The sequence below is a fragment of the Delphinapterus leucas genome, chromosome 9 (assembly GCF_059928025.1).
Source record: "Delphinapterus leucas isolate spDelLeu-1000000601 "Yukka" chromosome 9, BTC_Dleu_Yukka2, whole genome shotgun sequence".
NCBI classification, from domain to species: Eukaryota; Metazoa; Chordata; class Mammalia; order Artiodactyla; family Monodontidae; genus Delphinapterus; species Delphinapterus leucas.
In genome coordinates, this window is record NC_143137.1 from 5,910,474 (window position 1) to 5,924,593 (window position 14,120).

General features: G+C 52.7%; 1 protein-coding gene and 1 long non-coding RNA gene across 4 annotated transcripts in view; both read left to right on the forward strand.

The window, feature by feature from the left end:
• LOC111176705 (uncharacterized) overlaps positions 1 to 7,201 on the forward strand; it is a 39,095-nt gene extending 31,894 nt beyond the window's left edge. For 2 of the 3 annotated variants that reach the window (XR_016394246.1, XR_016394247.1), the window contains one exon: positions 2,136 to 7,201. This is a non-coding gene — a long non-coding RNA (uncharacterized LOC111176705). The remainder of the gene's footprint in view (positions 1 to 2,135) is intronic. The other variant, XR_016394245.1, reaches the window with a different exon arrangement.
• A 563-nt stretch (positions 7,202 to 7,764) lies between these two features.
• Positions 7,765 to 14,120, forward strand: part of SMARCD3 (SWI/SNF related BAF chromatin remodeling complex subunit D3) — a 32,353-nt gene continuing 25,997 nt past the window's right edge. Inside the window, exon 1 of the mRNA XM_022577532.3 lies at positions 7,765 to 8,665. Within this exon, the coding sequence (XP_022433240.1) occupies positions 8,627 to 8,665 (39 nt within the window). The 5' untranslated portion in view covers positions 7,765 to 8,626. The remainder of the gene's footprint in view (positions 8,666 to 14,120) is intronic.

Here is a 14,120-nt window from a genome sequence, read left to right on the forward strand (position 1 = left end):
TCATTGCTTAGTGGGAGCCCATGGTATGGATATGCAAGTTTGTTTAACCCACCATTCACCCACCAAAGGACACTTGGGTGGCTTCCAAGTTGGGGCTATTATGAATAAAGCTGCTATGAACATTCATAGGCAGATTTTGGGGTGAACATAAGTTTTCATTTCTCTGGGACGAATGCCCAAGAGTGCAATTACTGTGTTAAGTGAGTGTTTAGTTTTATAAGAAAATGCCAAACTGTGTTCCAGAGGACCAGTTTGCATTCCCACCAGTAATGTAGGGGTGAGTTGTTCAGATTCTCTACATCTTCACTAGCATTAGGTATTGTCACTAGTTTTTATTTTAGCCATTCTGATAGTTTCTAGTCTAATGGTTAGAGGCAGTGAACAGCCTTCTATGGGCTTATTCACCACCCTTATGTCCTCTTTGGTGAAATGTCTGTTCATGTCTTTTGCTCATTTTCTGATTGGATTGTATGGAGTTTTAAGCATTCTTTGTATAGTCTAAATACTAGTCATTTGTCTGATATGTGTTTTATACATATTTTCTCCTATCCTTTAGCTTTTATTGTCATCTTCTTAGCAGAGTCATTCAAGAGCAATTTTTAAAAATATTTATCAGTTTTCCCTTTTATGGATGGTGCATTTGGTGTCAAGTCAAAGCACTGTTCACCTTGCCCTAGATCCCAAAGATTTTCTCTGATATTTTTTCTAAGGGTTTTATAGTTTTATCTTTTACATTTAAATCTGTGATCCATTTTGAGTTAATGCTGTATAAGGTGTGAGAGTTAAGTGGAGTTCATTTTTATATCTTTGGACGTCCAGTTGTTCCCACACCATTTGGTGAAAGGTTATCTTTTCTCCATTGAATTGCTTTTGCACTTCTGTCAAAAATCAGTTGAGCATATTTGTGTGAGTTTATTTCTGGGTCCTCTGTTCTGTTCTATTGATCTACGTATCTATCCCTCTGCCAATATCACATTGTCTTGATTACTGTAGCTATAGAATAAGCCTCAACATGGGGGAGAGTGATTCTTCCACTTTATTCTCCTTTTTCAAACATGTGTTAGGTACTCTAGTTCCTTTGCCTTTTTATATAAATTTTAAAATAATCTTCTCTTTATCTACAAAAACTCTTGCTGGGATTTTGATAGGAATTGAGTTAACCTGAATATCAATTTTGAAAGAACTGATGTCTTTACTAGGTCAAATCTTCCAAACCATCTACATGCTATGTCTCTCCATTTATTTCGGTTTTCTTTGATTTCTTTCATCATCATTGGGTAGTTTCAGCATATAAATCCTGCACATGTTATATTTACACTAAATAGTTCCATCTTTTGAGTAATTGTAAATGGTATTTTTTTTTTTAATTTCAGTGTCCACATGGTCATTGCTAGTACATAGAAATGCTATTGATTTTTGTGTCCTTTTATAATCTGTGGCCTTGCAGAACTCACTTATTAGTTCTAGGAGGTTTGTTTGTTTGTGGGCTTTTTTTTAAAGATTTATTGGGATTCTCTGTGTAGACAGTCACGTCATCTTCAAATAGGGATACTTTTATTTCTTCTTTAGGATTTCTATGTCTTTTCTTTCCTTTTTTTGCCTTGTTACTCTGGCTAGAACTTCCAGCAATGTGTTGAATAAGAGTAACGAGAGTGGACATTTTTGCCTTTTTCTGGATCTTAGGGGAAAAGCATTCAGTTTTTCACAGTTAAGTGTAGTGTTAGCTCAAGGTGTTCTGTAGATGCCCTTTATCAAGTTGAGGAAGTTCCCTCTATTCCAATTTTTCTGAGAGTTCTCATCATGAATGGGTGTTGAATTTTGTCAAATGCTTACTCTGCATTGATTGATGTGATCATTTGATTTTACTTCTTTAGCTTGTTAATATGGTAGGTTACATTGATAGAGTTTTTAAAAAATATTTATTTAGTTATTTATTTTGGCTGCTCCGGGTCTTAGTCGCAACATGCGGGATCTTTGTTGCAGCACGCGGACTTCTTAGTTGCGGCATGCATGAGGGACCTAGTTCCCCGACCAGGGATCGAACCCGGGCCCCCTGCATTGGGAGGGCAGAGTCTTACCCACTGGACCACCAGGGAAGTCCCAACATTCATAGATTTTTTTTTTTTTTTTTGCAGTACGCGTGCCTCTCACCGCTGTGGTCTCTCCCGTTGCGGAGCACAGGCTCCGGACGCGCAGGCTCAGCGGCCATGGCTCACGGGCCCAGCCGCTCCGCGGCACGTGGGATCCTCCCAGACCGGGGCACGAACCCGTGTCCCCTGCATCGGCAGGCAGACTCCCAACCACTGCGCCACCAGGGAAGCCCGATAGATGTTTTAACATTGAAGCAGCCTTGCATGCCTGGAATGAACATCTCACATATTTTTCTTACTTGGTGTCTATCTTTCCCATTTGAAGTCAAGTTCCGAGCAGGAAGAGACTTTTTAGTTCATTTTATTCATTGCTGTATCCTAGTCCCCAGAACAACACCAGGCATGCAGTAAGCTCTCGACACCGACCGACTCGTCGAATGAATGAAAGGACAGTAGAGCTGTGAAGAGAATTCCCCAGATTAACGTGAAGGGAGATTCCAGGATGACAGCTGTGGGCAGCCAGTCCAGGTGGAACAGGTCAGAAGGCCCCAGAAGAGCCTATAGAGCCTGCATGCCCTGAGAAGAGGTCTGGTTAGTCTGCAGAGCTTTGGGGTTGATGCGATAAGTACGTAGAAAACTAAGCAAACAAACAAACGAGCGTTTTTATAAAAACGGTAATTATGATTGTGGTGCATCCACACAATGGAATATTATTCTAAAAAGAAATGAGCCCTCAAGCCACAAGGAGACATGGAAGGAGGAGCCTTAAGTGCACATTTCGAAGTGAAAGCAGCCAATCTGAAAAAGCTACATCCTGTATGATTCTAACTATATGACATTCTGAAAAAGGCAAAGCTATGGAAACAGTTAAAGATCAGTGGTGGCCCGGGGTTAGGAGAGGGAAAGATGAACAGGCAGCACGGAGGATTTCAGGCAGTGAAAGTACTCTGGATGGCACTATAATGCTGGACACGCGTCCTTGTACGTTTATCCAAATCCAGAGACTGTACAACACCAAGAGCGAGCCCTCGTGTAAACTATGGACTTCGGCCGATTGTGATGTGTCAGTGTATGTTTATCAGTAGTTACCAGTGTACCCTCTGCTGGGGGATGTCGATGACGGGGGAGGCCGTGTGTTGGGGTGGGGGGGGCTCAGGGGTATATGGGAAACTTTCTACTCCATTTTGCTGTGAATCTAAAATTGCTCTAAAAAATAAAGTATTTTTTAAGCTAATTATGAACTCCAGAGAAAACAAAAGTTGCCCAGGAGAAGAAGAGAACTCACAGTTCGCTCTATGGGTTCAGTCAGGACCACGTCCAGGTATTTGTGGCGCCTGAAGTTTATGCAATTGAGGGAGGACTCTTTAAGAAAAGAAAAGCACTGGGCCTCCCTGGTGGCGCAGTGGTTGAGAGCCCGCCTGCCGATGCAGGGGACGCGGGTTCGTGCCCCGGTCCGGGAAGATCCCACCTGCCGCGGAGCGTCTGGGCCCGTGAGCCATGGCCGCTGAGCCTGTGCTCCGCAACGGGAGAGGCCGCAACAGTGAGAGGCCCGCGTACCGAAAAGAAAGAAAAGAAAAGTAAAGCACTAAATCAGAAAAAATCTGATTACCTCTTAGAGCATTTTCTGGAATCTTTGTACCTTCCCTGTCCTGGTCTGTGGGTATGTTTGGGGTATAATGAAGCAGGGAGGGGGCTGACGAGTCCTGAAAACCCCAAGGAAAGCCCAGAACTCCAGAAGGTACAGCAGCCCCTTGCTGGTGCCCACCAGCCTGGGACAAAGCACAGACTCCTGGGCGAGCACCCCGGACCCCCGCACCGGGCAGGCTCCTTCACCTGCCCCTTCAGTTCACCAGGCCGGTGCCCGGCTCCTCAAGACTCAGCTCCATCAGAACCATTTTTCTTAGATTCCATATATATGTGTTAGCATATACGGTATTTGTTTTTCTCTTTCTGACTTACTTCACTCTGTATGACAGACTCTAGGTCCATCCACCTCACTACAAATAACTCAATTTCGTGTCTTTTTAGGGCTGAGAATAAAGATGCAGATGTAGAGAATGGACTTGAGGACCCGGCGGGGTGGGGAGGGTAAGCTGGGACGAGGTGAGAGGGCAGCATGGACATATATACACTACCAAACGTAAAATAGGTAGCTAGTGGGAAGCAGCCGCATAGCACAGGGAGATCAGCTCTGTGCTTTGTGACCACCTAGAGGGGTGGGATAGGGAAGGTGGGAGGGAGACGCAGGAGGGAGGGGATATGGGGATACATGTATACTATACGTATAGCTGATTCACTTTGTTATACAGCAGAAACTAACACACCATTGTAAAGCAATTATACTCTAATAAAGATGTTAAAAAAAAAAAAAAAAGACTCAGCACCAAGGCTGCCTCTTCCATGAACGAACTCCCCACCCTCTTCCCCAGAGTTGCCTGCAGGGGGCATGGGAAGAAGCCCAACCGTCATGGATTCGAACCCCAGCTCTGCCACGTGTGAGTTACATGGCCTCGGACGTGTCACTTGACCTCCCAGAACTTCGTGTTTTATCTTCTGTAAATGCAAATAATAATGTCCGTCCTGCAGGGCTGTTGGCAAGAACAAACACCTGATATAATGCTGGACACGTGGTGAGGGTGAGGAAACACGTCTTTCTTACTTTTTTTTGGCGGGGGGTGGGGCACGCGGCATGTGGGATCTTAGTTCCCTGACCAGGGCTTGAACCCTTGCCCCTCTGCAATGGAAGCGTGGAGTCTTAACCACTGGACCACCAGGGAAATCTCACATCTTTCTTACTTTCTAGTAGCATTAAAATTTTTTTTTAATTGTGGTAAAATACAAATAAAAGAAAATTTACCATCTTAACCAGGTTTTAAGTGTACAGTTCTGTGGCATTAACTACGATCACATCGTTAATCACCGCCATCCATCCACAGAACTGTTTTCGTCTAGCAACACAAATTCTGTCCCCATTAACACTCACTCCCCATTCCTGCTTCCCCACAGTCCCTGGCACCCTCCGTTCTACTTGCCGTATCCCCCCCCCAGCATTGGGGCTGGCCTCTGTGACTGGACTCCTTCCTTCTACCTGGTGTAGTGAGCTATTTACCTATATTAATCCCCCACCTGGTCCAGCGGCGTCTCATATCCCTGCCCCACAGAACCTAGTACAGGGCCAGGCCCACAGTAATACCAGCTCCAGGAAGAAGTGCAGAATGCCTGAGGGAGATGAACAGACAAAGGGTCCCGTATGGGTTCATGGGTTTGTGGTCTGATTTTACATAGTGGGTGCTCAGAAAATATTGAAAGTCTAAAAGATGATATAAACGATTTTTGTAAACTTCAACGTATTTTTTGAACGGGTAAAGTATTCTAAATTCAAAAGCCACAAAAGAAAACACAGTGGAAAGTAAGGTCCCTCCACCTCCGCCCTCCAGCCCCTCACCAGAGGCAGCTGCTGTGACCAGTTTCTCCTGTATCTGTCCAGAGGCGTGTGTGTGTGTGTGTGTTCGTGCACTTACACACACACACACACCAGCACGCTTTACACAGTGTTCTGCACATTTTCCTTTCATTCTCTTGTCTCATCTTTGAGATCCGTCTCTATCCTTCTCTATCAGTACATAGAGGGTTTCCCTACTGGTCTTTTTGCCTTGTTTCGTTTTGTCTTTTGTTTTTGTCCACACTGCACAGCCTGTAGGATCTTAGTTCCCCCACCAGAGATCGAACCCGGGCCCTTCAGCAATGAAAGCCCGGAATCCTAACCACTGGACCGCCAGGGAATTCCCTCCCTGCTCTTTGACAGATTCATTGAGTGGTGTATTTATCTTGTCACCTGTTTACCCTGGTCACGTGAGTTGTTTACTATGTCACCTGTTGATGAACCTTCGGACGTTTCCAAATTCTTGCTGTTCAAGCAGTACAGGGAACAACCCCAGGTCTCACTCACGAATGATTGAGTTTTGTTTATAGCTGTGTGTATGTGTTAATCCCAAACTCCTAATTTATCCCTCCCCCCTCCCGTTTGGTAACCGTGTTTGTTTTCTATGTCTGTGAGTCTCTTTCTGTTTTGTAAATAAGTTCATTTGTACCATTTTTTTAGATTCCACATATAAGTGATTTTCATATGATGTTTGTCTTTCTCTGTTGCAGGCAACAGAATCGTATTCAGCCTTAGAAGGAAAGAAATTCTGACCCATGCTACAGCATGGATAAACCTTGAGGACTTTATACTAAGTGAAATCAGCCAGTAACATAAGGGCAAATACTGTATGATATCATTCATATGAGGTATTCAGAGTACTCAGATTCACAGAGACAGAGAGCCCGTGGGGCGACCAGAGCGGCCTATCTAGCTGGACGTCCAGAAAGGGCTTCTCTTGGCCGCCAGAGTCCCTGCAGAGACAGGAGTAAAGCTGGGAGGAACCCAGATTAGACCATGAGTGTCAAGTGCATAATGGGGTGGGGGGCATGGGTCAGAGCCTGTCCCTGAACCTGGAGTAGAACCGAAGCCCCCTCCCCACCCCACAGGGTGTGTGTGTGTGTGTTTGTGTGTGCGTGTGTATGGTCCTAGAGTAGGTAACGCCTGCGGTCACATCAGACGCTCTGACGGTCTATGTGAATCCACGGGCGCGTAGGTGCATCCACAGACCCGAAGGCACATCTGTGCACAGACTGCAGATCACAGTGGGCCCGGCAAGGGCGCGCCGCGGTGCTCCTAGCCTGGCGATCACATATTCGGATGGATGGGGCGATGCTGCCTGCTCTGATCCCTAACTCATTATTAAGCTCCTCGCTCTTTGCAGACGCTCCCTGCGCCTCCCCCGCTCACGGCTGCGGCGGCGCAGGCGCCGGGGCCGAGCCGAGCGCCGAGCTGGGAGCGAGCAGCCGCGCTCCGGGCCAGGGTCCCGGGGGAGCAGGTGAGCGACCCGCGCCGCGCGGTCCCCAGGCCCTTGGAGGAGACGCCGCGCCGCCGCGCCGCGCCGGCAGCCCGGCCTTCCCTGCTTGGCAGTACCCGTCTTGCTTCTGTTGGCATCACCCCTCCTTCCCTTGCCTGGCATCCCTCCGCCCCCCTGCCTGGTATCTCCTCTCCTCCCGTCTGCCTGGCGTCCCTCCCCCCACCCCGTCTGGCATCTACCCCCTCCTCCCCTTCCTGGCACCTTCCCCTTACCTGGCACCCCCTTCGCCCTGCCTGGCTTCTTCCTCCCCTTCTCCTTTCCTGATCCCCCCCCCCACTACTGACTCTCACCTCCCCCCACTCCCTTTCTTGCCCCTCTTCCCTGCCTGGCGAACTCCCATCCCGCCTCCTCTCTGGTTCTCCCCTTCCTCCCCCCTGCCTGGCATCTCTGCCTCCTCCCCCTACCTGGTACCTTCCCCTCCTCCCTCCCCTGCATTTGCCCTCCTCCCCACGCCTGTCACCTCCTCACTGCCTAGCACTTTCCCATCCCTCTGACTGGCATCCTCTCCCTCCCCTCCTCCCCCGCTGCTTGGTATCTGCCCTCCTCCCCTCTGCCTCGCACCTCCCTTCCTCCCTTGTGTCTGGCACCTCCCCCCTGCCTGGCACCTCCCCTCCTTCCCCTCCCCTCCTCCCCACCGCCTGGCACCTGCCCTGTCTCCACTTGGCATCCTCTTGCCTGGACACCTCGCTCCCTTCAGATTGTCCCTCTGTCTCCCACCTTCCTGCAGGGCACGTCCTCCCAGCCCTGGGCTGCTAACATCTCCCCTGCTGGCATCTTCCTCCTCTCCTTGCCTCCCCTTCCTCCTCACCTTCTCACAGTGGCCCTCTGGCCAACACCAACTACACGTGACCCTGAACTGCTCTCAAGCCCCGCCCCCGTAGGTACAGCGCTGCCCCCCCATCCCCCACTCCCCACCATCTGCCCAGGGGCTCCAGCTCACAAGTTGGGCTCTGACCCCAGCCCACAGTCGTCCTGCTCTTGCATGGGGGTGAAACCAGGCTGTGCACACAGGGAGGGTTCCACGTGAGCTGAGCAGAGTACAGAGCAGGTCAGCTCTACCTGCCGGCCACCCCTAGACTCCCTTCGGATGTCCCTGAGCTCCAGAAGTCGTCCAGGTCCCAAGCTGGCTGGTGGTCCTCCTCCAGCTATTGCCAAGGCCCCCAGGTTTGCATGCCCCGCCAGGGCCTGAGCTCTGCCTGGATCCTCTGCTCTCGTCCATCTGACTCTGTCCTGCAGGACCCACCTCTGACGGCTTCCTGCTCTCACACTGCTCCCACCCCACACTCCTCCTCGTGCCACCCAGCCGGGCTGGCCCTCGCCTGCCCCCTCGTCCCTTCCTGCACACCTCCTGCCTTCCTCAGACCGTGCCAGGGAGTGGGTCCATGCAACAGGCCCCTCAGCATCCTCAGGCCCATTGTGAGTCTGCCTCTGGGGCTTGGGGTCTGGCCCGCCCCTCCCACTGCCCTCTCCTTTCAGATCCTCCTCAGAATGGCCCTTGGCGCTGCAGGCACGGTAGGCTCTGGGCCCGGGCACCAAGGGGGCACTGGATGACTCCCCCACTGCAGGACACAGCCACCTATGACTCCAGGCCTTCAGCACCCACCCGCCGTGGCACAGGTAGGCGCTGTTTCCCCCACCAGCCCAGCAGCAGGAGCCCTGGGGCTCCACTGAGAGCTGGTGGCTCTCAGCCTCTGGTCACGCTCCATGGCCCCCTCTTGGCACTTCTGCCCCCATCTGGACCCGTGGCGGTGCCTCTTCTCATCCCCTGTGACAGCTGGAGCCTCTGCCCAGACCCTGCTGCCGGCTACCGCCACCGTCGCCTTCCCTCTTGCTTAGGGCGCCCTTACCTCCCGCCGTCCCTGGGCCCTGCCTCTCAAAGCCATTGCAGACAGGGACGGGTGAGCCTGAAGCCAAGGTTTTGGTTCCTGTGAAAATGGTCTAGTGCTCTGGCTTGTTCCACTTCCTCCCCAACCCCAGACCCCCAGACACACCTCCTTGCCCTCATGTGTAAGTGAGTGCACCCATGTGCCCAACACCCCCCACACACGTGTGCACACATGCTTTCTGCCAGTCGGGAGGAACAGGAACCTGCTGAGCCCTGGCACAACTTGGGCTCCAGAAACCTACCCCCAAACATGTACGGCGAACACCTGAAAGCCTTCCAGGCCACAGGCAGGGCTTTGTTCGGGTCAGGAGGGGTGCTGGTGGCATCCCGATTCAGGGCCTCCGGGGCAGCCAGCCCTGCACTGGCTCAGAGGCACTCTCAGGCCTATTGCACATCAGTTGGACCCTCCTGAGCCTCCTCTGGGCAGCGTGAGAGGAGGACAGCCTAGCTAGTCCCACGTTGGGTGCCCCTGGTCCAGGAGGAAGTGCTGAGTCCCCACGTGAAAGGCCACCTGCCCCAGAGCCCCATCCATCTGTGGGGAGGGAGGGGTTGGAGCTGGGTCTGAAGCCTGCAGTCTGGTCTGAGCTCTGCCTGTCCAGCCCCACCCGTCACTTTGGCCACCTCAGCGGTGGGAGTCACCTGGCAACATATGGGGTGCTCTCAGGGCCCTGGAGGTGTGAGGGACCCAGTCCCCGCCCTCAGGCTGGCAGTCCAGGATGGGGAGCAGACTTGGCCACCCCACAGGAAGTGCCAGAGTGGATGACTCAGGCCTCCGGGCTCTGACAAGGGAGACGTCAGGAAAGCCCTTCGTAGGGTCAATTTGAAGTTGGCTTTCAGAGAACAGGAAGGTGGGGTAGGCTGGTGACTCGGGGGCAGGGGGTGGGCTGGATGAGAGTGCTTTTCTCAGCTTCTCCTCCCTGAGAAGGGGCAGAGGAACTTGCTTTCCTGCCTGGGCCGCTCTGAAGGCCAGGGCAGCCCTGCTGCCTCTCTACCCCGCACCCCTCTGGCCGGTTGGCCCAGGGCGGAGTGGTGCAGGGCACTGGCTGCAGGGGGAGCCTGGCTGGCCCAGAGCTGGAAAAGCACTGGATGGCAGAGAGACCATAACCGGGTGCTGGGCACCACGGACACACGTGCAGTTCATCAGGGCCCCCAGACGAAGGTCCGACCCACTGGCCCACAACCTAACCACTGCTCTAGGTTAAGTGCAAAAGTGTTCCTTAGCTCGTGGGGTTGGTTTTTAAATGCAGACTCCTAGGGAAAAGGTGTGAGCTAGTATACTAGATACATTCTTCCCGGGCAGCTCTAAAGTTCTGGGGTGTCTGAAGGTGGAGGCCAGGTCGAGTGGGGGTGCTGGCTGATGGGGAGGCAGCTCGGGTCCCTGGGAGGTACAGCAGAGCCAGGCCCTTTCGTAGTGAATCCTTGTAAATCAGCACAGCTGATTTGGGGTGCACTGAGATAAGCCCTCAGGGGCTCCCCAGCAGCAGTAGGTGGGTACCCTGGGCTGTTTCCGTCCTTGCCCAAGGGGGATGATCTACCTGAAGGGATGGGCGGTGGGGGAGGGGAGGCTTGAGAAGACTGGGGGGTTGGGAGGCTCTGGGAGCAGTGAGTACTTCGTAGTGACACCTGGTCCCCGAGTGGCCCCAATCACGAGGTTCAGTCTAGGATTCCTGGGGAGTCAGGAGCCCCGACCTCCCCATGTGATGAAGGTGGTGAGGGGTGAGGTGCTGGGGGAAGTTTCTGGCATTTTCTTTTGGAGTCACGTTGACGTAAACTTGGCCTTCATTCCGCGCATGGGTCGCAGGCGGGGAGCCGACTTTGACGCCCGGTGGCTCGGGCACGTGCTGTCATTTGGATGCTCACAGGCCCCATGCTAGCGTCTAGACAGCACGGGCGGGCGGCATGGGCCAGGCGTGCAGCAGCTGGAGGCTGTCTTCGCCCTGAGTGCCTGCGGTGTGATTGCAAGTGAGAGCTCGTTGTTAGTGAGCGTTAAGTGGCAGAGGTAATGAGCTGGGGTGGCACCAGGGGGAGGTGTCACCGGAGGACGCAGAGCCGCAGACACGCAGGATGAGCAAATGGCTCTCCTCTTTGGTTGGACTTTGAGCCCTCTTGAATCGCTGCTCCAGAGGGTCCATGGGGGGCATTCAGCTGAGGGAGGCTTTGGGGGCGGGGCTGTGGCTCTTTGGGATATGCAGACCCTCGGTAACTCGTAGGGACCCTACGGGGGAGTATTTGGGCCCCCATAGCACACCTCAGCCTGGCCCACCTCTCGATTTGCTTCCTAAGCTGTGAAACCCATTTCTCTGTGCCCCAAACTCACTTCCAGGAAATTTGAGAAACTGTCTCATGAGCATGTGGCCACTCATGCCTTTACTGGAATTTACAAACTTGGATCATCTCCCATGTCAACCTTCTTTCCAGACTGAAGAACATTCTGGGGCTTGGAGTGAGGAACAGTATGCTGTGAGGGGGGCGGGGGAGAAAAGATGCAGGAAGATGTACTCGCCTCATTCCAAAAGAGCTTGAGGTAGTTTGCAAAGACACACATAGTGAGGAAATCAGGACAGAGGAGCGCAGGGTAAGGAAAGGATGTTGTAGCCAAGGATGAGGTGAGCAGACAACACGCAAACCATGAGGCCCGGAGCCCCCTCCCACAGCGGGGACACATGAGGGGTTACACTGCCTGTGGGACAAAAGTCAAACCATTTGCCCCGAATGACTGTGATTTCTGGCCATGAGACCCCGAGAAGTGTCTCCTGTGTGCTGACATGCAGGGGATTCTGTGTGACAAGTTAAGCGATATCCTCAACAATTCCACAGCAGTTTCCTCGGGCTAAGCCCAGGGCTGACAGAACATCACACGGCTGTGCAAATACTGCTGACCGTGCTGGATCCAGAGATAAAATTTAGAACAGCTAGAAGAATGCATTGCCTGTTAACATTTACAACAAAGTTTCCAATGAATATCAGGCAGCAGGCAAGTTTATTTAAAATTGGGAATCAAGTACAGAGTTATCAATACATTCTTGGAGTAAGGGGACTCTCCTCATAGGAAAATAAAGACCTTGATCAGCATGTGTGCCCAACAGGTGAGCTTGGGTACAGGGAGGGACCAGTCACACCCCTTACCCCCAGGTCCTGAACCCACTGAGAACTAGACACAAATGGCAGGCATTTATCCACTTTATGGCAGGGAAAGCTGGACTGAAGAAAGAAGCCTGAACCTGAAGCCCAGAGGTAGAAGGTGGACCTGACACCCTAACCTTGGGTTTGCTTACCTGACGCAGGTTAACAGGAGGAGATGGGCAGCCTCCTGTCAGCAGACCCCCCTAAAGAGGAAGGCAGGCCACGGGGGACAGCCGTGACTTCCCCTCCCCCCTGACGCAGGAGAGGAACTTGTCCAGAAGGTGTCAGACCCTCGCCACCTCATTAGACAGCCCCTCCCAAAGGGAAGAGAGGTGGGACGAGGTGGTAGAGGATTATTCCAGAGCCTTGACTCCTGAAGAATAGATTAGAAGCCTCCTCGTGAACACATGATGACGAGAGAGCAAGGTGGCGGGGGGGGGGGGGCATCCACGTTGCTGGACAGTGACATCAAAGCTCAAGTTCAGACTTGGGAGTGACCTTTGACCCTACCCCTTCCTTCTCTCTCCATCGGGACAATCGTTTTATTTGAGTTTATTTCCTAGACACATCTCACTTCCATCCACTTCTTATTCCCCACGTCACCATGCTGTCCGTGCTGCTGTTGTCTTCTGCCTGGATGACAACTGGTGCCCCGCACAGGGTCTGGCCCCCTCCCCCCAGCCCCAACCCATCAGAGTAGCCAAATGGGCTTCTTGTAACGCAGGCCTGATCCATCGCGTCTTCCGTTTCCTTGAGGGCTTCACATATGCTGTTCCCTTTGCCTGCAACACCCTTCTAGCTCCCTTCACCTGCCTAAGTACATGCATCATTCAAGTCTTGACTTAAATACCACTTCTTCCAGGGACACTTTCTCCCACTCCAGGCTGTAAAGTTCCACCTTCTTTTGTCTTGTAGCATGTACCAAAAATTTCAGTATTTCATGGACGTGCTCCTTAAAGGCACAGACTGCATTTGTCTTGTTCAACACAGTGCTGGAAAAAATATATATGTATTTTTTTGGCCGTGCGGCTTGGGGAACCTTGGTTCAACCAGGGGTTGAACCCAGGCCATGGCAGTGAAAGCGCAGAGTCCTCACCACTGGACTGCCAGGGAACTCCCTGTTTCTTGAATGAATGAGCGGATGAATGAGGCAGTGGGGGGAGAGGAGGTGGCCCTGACAGCTGATGCTAAAAGGAGCCTGAGATCCCTCTGTACCGTTGGCCCCGCCCTCTCTACACCCCGACGACCCAAGGGTGGGCCATTCTTGCGTGCCCACCTTGGCCTGCTGACACCTGAGCTGCTCTGTGCAGGTGCTCTTGGCCCACGCCCCGGCAGTCCCTCTCCGATAGGACCTGTTCACCATGATCAGGGAAGCCCATCCCCTCTTCAGTTGTTCTTGTGGTGAGGGAGGTTCTTCCTTCCTGTGACCTCGGTCTTGGCCCTTGGAGTTACAGAGAATGAACCCCTTTCTGCTTCCGCGACATTTGCCCGCCTCCGGACATCCTTGGAGTTACAGAGAATGAACCCCTTTCTGCTTCCGTGACATTTGCCCGCCTCCGGACTCCCACACGCCCTGCGTCTGCTCTCGGGAACATCCAGCTCTGGCGTCTTCAGATGTGCCTTACCTGGGGGCCTGTGCCGGCTGCTCAGACCTTGGCGCCCACTGGGAGAGCTGGACCGTGGCAGGGCTGTCTAGATAGGCTTCAGAGCCCCTAGGCCTCCTTAGAGGCTGAGCTGTGCCCTTTACCTGCTAGGCAGACTTGGGCAGAGACACTTAGCTCCCTGGGTCTCAGTGTCTCCTTGTAGGACAGGACTTAATCCCCTGCCTATAAAGGCTCCGGGGGAAGCTGAGTACCAAGCACTCTGCACAAGGCCCGCACGCCATGGATGCGGGGGGCGCCCCTCATCGCCGCTGGGGTAAAATGTGATGCTGGGCGCTGTCCCGGCTCCAGGTGTCAGCTGTAGACCCCAGAGCACTGGCTCTGGTGACCGACCGGTGTCTCCCTGGTTTCCAGCCCAGCCCGCTGTCCTCACTGACACCGTTGCCTCCTAAAGGCTAGAGTC